Source organism: Mytilus edulis, chromosome 7, assembly GCF_963676685.1.
Source record: "Mytilus edulis chromosome 7, xbMytEdul2.2, whole genome shotgun sequence".
Classification (NCBI taxonomy): Eukaryota; Metazoa; Mollusca; class Bivalvia; order Mytilida; family Mytilidae; genus Mytilus; species Mytilus edulis.
This window is the reverse complement of record NC_092350.1, coordinates 80,509,423-80,514,511: the sequence shown is the minus strand read 5'-3', so window position 1 is coordinate 80,514,511 and position 5,089 is coordinate 80,509,423. Positions and strand designations below refer to the sequence as shown.

The window sequence follows — 5,089 nt, the reverse complement described above, 5'->3', positions numbered from 1 at the left end:
TAAAGTCTCTCAATAGTATTTTAACTGTTCACGTCTGAATAATTTAACACTTTTACAAGTCTATATAATAACTGGAGTTAATTGAACAGTCTATACATCCACTAATTTCTCCAGGGCAGAAAAGTTCATTCACTGTCATCATGTGTACTGCGTATTTCCAACGGATAGAGCTTCACAATCGGACGGTTGGTGATTCCTGTGTCGGTCTTGATAACAGCTGATCGAATGAGTCCATCCTTTCCACGAACTAAATCTTGTACAACTGCTAATTTCCACATTATACGATTTATGTCATTGTGTAATTGTACAATGTCACCTAGTTGTATTGTTTGTTCGTTTCTTCCAGATGTACGGTGAAATTCACGGAGTGACGTCAGATATTCGTGTTTCCATCTTGAGCGAAAATGGTTGATTAGTTCATTATTTCTCTGTAAATTTTTATTGAGTTTCACGTGCAAATCTTCGGAAGTAGCACTGTCAATATTAGAACTTTTAATGCTTTACATCGCTCCTCAACACTGATAAATCCGATTGACCGTTTATCTTTTGAATTCCGTATATTCTGTATAAAACGCATGACGTATGCTGTTACTCTAATTGCTTTTTCTAAAGAGCTGTATCGTTGTATATCTATACATGAAATTGTCTGTGTTAAAGCATTTGTACTTTTATCGTCTGTTTTTTCATCGCTAACAGTTATCATCGTGCTGCATTCTTCAATTTTCCTCGTCCATGTCGGCCAATTCTCACGATTTAAAATCCATTGTGGACCGTTCATCCATAAGCTGTTGTTATAAAGTTGTTTAGCGTAAATTCCGCGAGTTAGGTAATCAGCTGGATTGTCATCTGTTGGACAATAATTCCATTCAGCATTTTCTGTTAATTTTCTTATTTCTTTAAGTCGATTTGCTACGAACGGTTTTAAGTTTTTTGACGATTTAATCCAACTCAAAACAATTTGACTATCGCTCCACATATACACATGTTCTGTTGTTATGACTTTAAGAAGATGCTTTGCTAATCTGGCGCCGATAAGCGCGCCCATAAGTTCTAAACGTGGTAATGAAATCGGTTTCACGGGTACTACTCTGTTTTTAGCCATGACGATGACCGATGAATTTGCTGTAACTAAGTAAGCACAAGCTCCGTATGCTAACTGACTGGCGTCTGTGAAAATATGTAGCGACGTTTTCTCGTTAATAACTCCTTCCGTTAACATTCGTGGAAATATTATTTTGGTAGCCTCCTCGATATCTAAAGCTATTACCTGCCATTTACTTCTCAGTTCGTCGGACAAACATTCATCCCAATCCAACTTTGCCTTCCATAAAGTCTGCATAAACAGCTTAGCTTTCACCGTAATTGGCGTGATTAATCCAAGGGGGTCGAAAATTCTAGAAGATGTGCGCAAAACCTCACGTTTTGTTATCATTTTGTTCTTTTCCATAAATTCAATCTGTTGAAATTTCAAATCGTCGGATTCCCTATCCCATCTCATGCCTAAAATTTTGACTATGTCGTCATTGTCGCCGATCTTGTCTTGTCCTGCGACGTTCTGTAATTCCGTACTATTAGAATTCCAAAACCGTAAGTTGAATCCTGCCTCTGACAATAATTTTCTTGACTCCGTGTAGAATTTTAAAAGGGATTGTTTATCTGTAAAACTGGTTAGAACGTTATCCACGTATAAATTTCTCTGTAATTCTGTTGATGTAGTTGACGGATTGTCTCTAAAATGTTTCATTAGCGTGGCGCTTAACATGAATGGCGAACAGGTGGCGCCGAAAAGTACAACCTTAAACCGGTAAGTAATCAAACGGCTTTCTGTGTCCATGGGATTCTCTAACCAATAAAATCTTGTGACATCTCTGTCATCAACATCTAATTCAATATGCAAAAATGCTTTTTCAATGTCTGCTGTAACTGCATATTTGTACATTCTAAAGCGTACTAATATCTCCGTCAAATCAGTCATAATTGGTGGATATGTTGCTAGGCAATCGTTAAGACAAGGACTACTGGCATTCGCTCTACAGCTACAGTTATATACTATGCGTATCGGGGTGGTGACTGAATCCTTTTTTACGGGATGATGCGGAATGTAATGAACCTTGTTTGTGCATGTACTTTCATCACATACCTTTTCAATGAATCCTCTTTGTTCTTGGTCTGTAATTATCTCACCATACTTTCGGAACATCTCGGGATCCTTCTTAAGGCGACGAATAACGCTTTCCGTTCTGCGTTTTGCGATGTCTTCATTTGTCGGTAGTTCTGGCGCATTCTCTCTCCATGGTAATTTCGTAATATACTTATCATTTTTCTTCGTAATAGAGGTTTGTAAGTAATTTTCAATTGATTCAGCTAGGTCTGGATCATTTTGTTCTTTAGCGTCAATTCCCAACGATTCAAGCTGCCAAAATTTTTCAAGATCGCACTCTTCTTGTTTGTGACATACTAGTATATTCATCATTGAGAAAGATGCATTACTGGTTCTTGTAGGGACAGGACCGGAAAGTAAATATCCAATTTTCGAGCTAACTGCAGTTGGACCGTTTCCACGCACTATTTTGTCTTGAACTATGTCCCAGTAGAAATCACCTCCAATTAATAAGGATATTTCAAATTGCTCTCCATCCATGACTGGGTGTGCTAATTGTAGACCACGTAAATATGAAAACTTCTGCGTGATTCCTATGTTGTGGGTTTGAAGTGGTGAAGCAATGGTTGGTACAATTAAAACTTTAATAGGGATTAATTCTCCTTCTGTAGACTTAAGATTAATTGTTGTTTTGTCAAGATTTCTCACCTTTTTTGTAGTACTTCCAAATGTAGCTATACTTAATGTTTCAGACCCTTCTTTTTTAATGTCCAATTTAGCTGCTAGTTCTTCGGTTATAAACGAGCGCTGAGCTCCCTCGTCAAAGAGTATTCTTGCATCTATACATGTATTTTTGTGAACGACTGGACTGAATGCGGTTTTCAGTAAAACAGTGGACCTTTCTTCGCTAGCGGTATACAACATAGAAGTTTCTGTGTCTACTTTATTTTGCGATTGTTCAGTTTCAATATGATGTTTATTTGAGTACAAGTTCTGTTTACATAATGAAGAGTGATGCTTCCGGTGGCAACACTTACACGTATTCTTGGATTTGCAATCGGCTATTTTATGCTTACCTAAACAATTAAAGCATAACCTCTTTTCTTTTATAATGGCTACTCTTTTATCGTGATCTATGACATCTTTACATTCGTTAGGCCAGTAGTTTCCGTCACAATATGTGCATTGTTTCTTCCGATTCGAGTTGAATGATTTGTCTGTTGTGTTTATCGGACGGGTTTTATCTGTAGTTACTCGTTTAACGCCTGTTATGAAATTTGCGCTAGGTGTTGCGGTTGAATACGTCTGTGTATAATCTCCGTATCCGGACTCTTGAATAGAAATCTCTTTACCTATCGCGTTTCGAAGCGATTGAATATTCCAACTGTCGCTCCCGTTTTCTCGTGTTATATTTTTTCGTACTTCATGCGGTATCTTCCCGAGAATTACTGGTATCAATAACGATCCGTACATTTCCTGACATTGTCCGAGAGACTCTAGACCCCGTATGTAGGCTTCCGATTTGTCATGAAATGTTCTCAAACTTTCTAATGTATCATGTGGTGCGGGTATATCAAGTAGTGCTCTCATATATGCATTAATGATTTTATGTGGTTGCCCATAGCGGTTTCTCAATAATTCAATTGCTTTGTGGTAGTTTGGATTTGTCATGGTCAATCCTGAAATTACGTTTGCAGCTTCAAATTGAAGCAATGAGTTCAAGTACGAAAATTTCTGAATGTCAGTTAATGTGTGATTGTGATGAATCGTGGTCTCGTATGAATCCCAGAAATATTGCCATTGTAGAATGTCTCCATTAAAATTGGGAAGAGATAGCTTTGGTAGGCGATGGTTATTACTTGAGGTAGAACTTGACTGAGATAATGGCTGACTTGTGTGAGTAAAGGGGTTTGTGTACGGAACAAACTCTGGTGCGTTTGAATCTAGTATAGAAGATGTTGCGTTTGTTACGGGCTTTAAGAACTTCTTAAATTTTCGAATTTTACCCTCTAAATCTAAATAATACTCATCTGTTTCAAGAATTTCATTTGTAATATCTTCTGATTCGACTGCATTTAATATCTGTTCATCTATTGAGGCTAACGTCTTCTTTTTCTTCTCAATTGCTTCGAGCAATGTTGATACTTCCTCCGTGTCTATTTGTGAATCTCCGATGGCTTCCTCCAGTTTTTTAAAAACTTTTGTTACTGCTGCTTTGTTCCCCGCTCTCAAGGATTTTAATCGGCTGATGTCCATTCTCTCCGTTTGAAGTCACGGCACCAATGTAGATTATTGCGTTGCGTTGTGTATTTGATCGTAAGTTAACTAAGTCTAAGGCGATAAAGATATAACTACGTCTGCCATTATACGTTTCTATTCAATACAACATAAAGTATAACAATTACGCGACGTCACAAAGATAGCGGCCGTACCGCAAAAAGGTACGTTAATATTAGCGCAATTCTTAACAGCAGTATTGAAGATTGAGAAAATTGAGGATACCCGAAGACCAATCTATACCTATAGATTTGCAGTTGAAGACGAAAGTGAAGTCGCTAATGACTACATCACTCATGAAACATAATATATAATATAATAGTCTCAGGTCACTCTTTCCAAAAAAAAAAAAAACCATTGTATAACACGACGGGCAGTGGCGGATCCAGGGGGGGGGGGGTTCCGGGGGTGCGCACCCCCTTTATTTTTGCCGATCAATGCATTTGTATCGGGACATATGTTTTGCACCCCCCCCCCCCCCTTTGCCCTGGGTGCCCTGGGTTAGCACCCCCCCCCCCTTTTCGAAAATTCCTGCATCCGCCACTGACGGGTGCCACATGTGGAGCAGGATCTACTTACCCTTCCGGATCACCTGATATCATCCCCCCTTTTCCTCTTTTTTTTTTTGGGTTGGTTGGTCAGTCTTTAGTTTTCTATGTTGAGTTTTGTTTACTGTCATTTTTCATGTTTGTCTTTTTATCGTTTTTTCGT

General features: G+C 38.4%; 1 protein-coding gene across 1 annotated transcript; it reads right to left on the bottom strand.

The window, feature by feature from the left end:
• Positions 1 to 448: 448 nt before the first annotated feature.
• Positions 449 to 4,357, bottom strand: LOC139483443 (uncharacterized). The gene has a single exon (XM_071267467.1). It carries the CDS (start codon positions 4,355 to 4,357, stop codon positions 449 to 451), a length of 3,909 nt encoding a protein of 1,302 aa, XP_071123568.1.
• Positions 4,358 to 5,089: the final 732 nt, after the last annotated feature.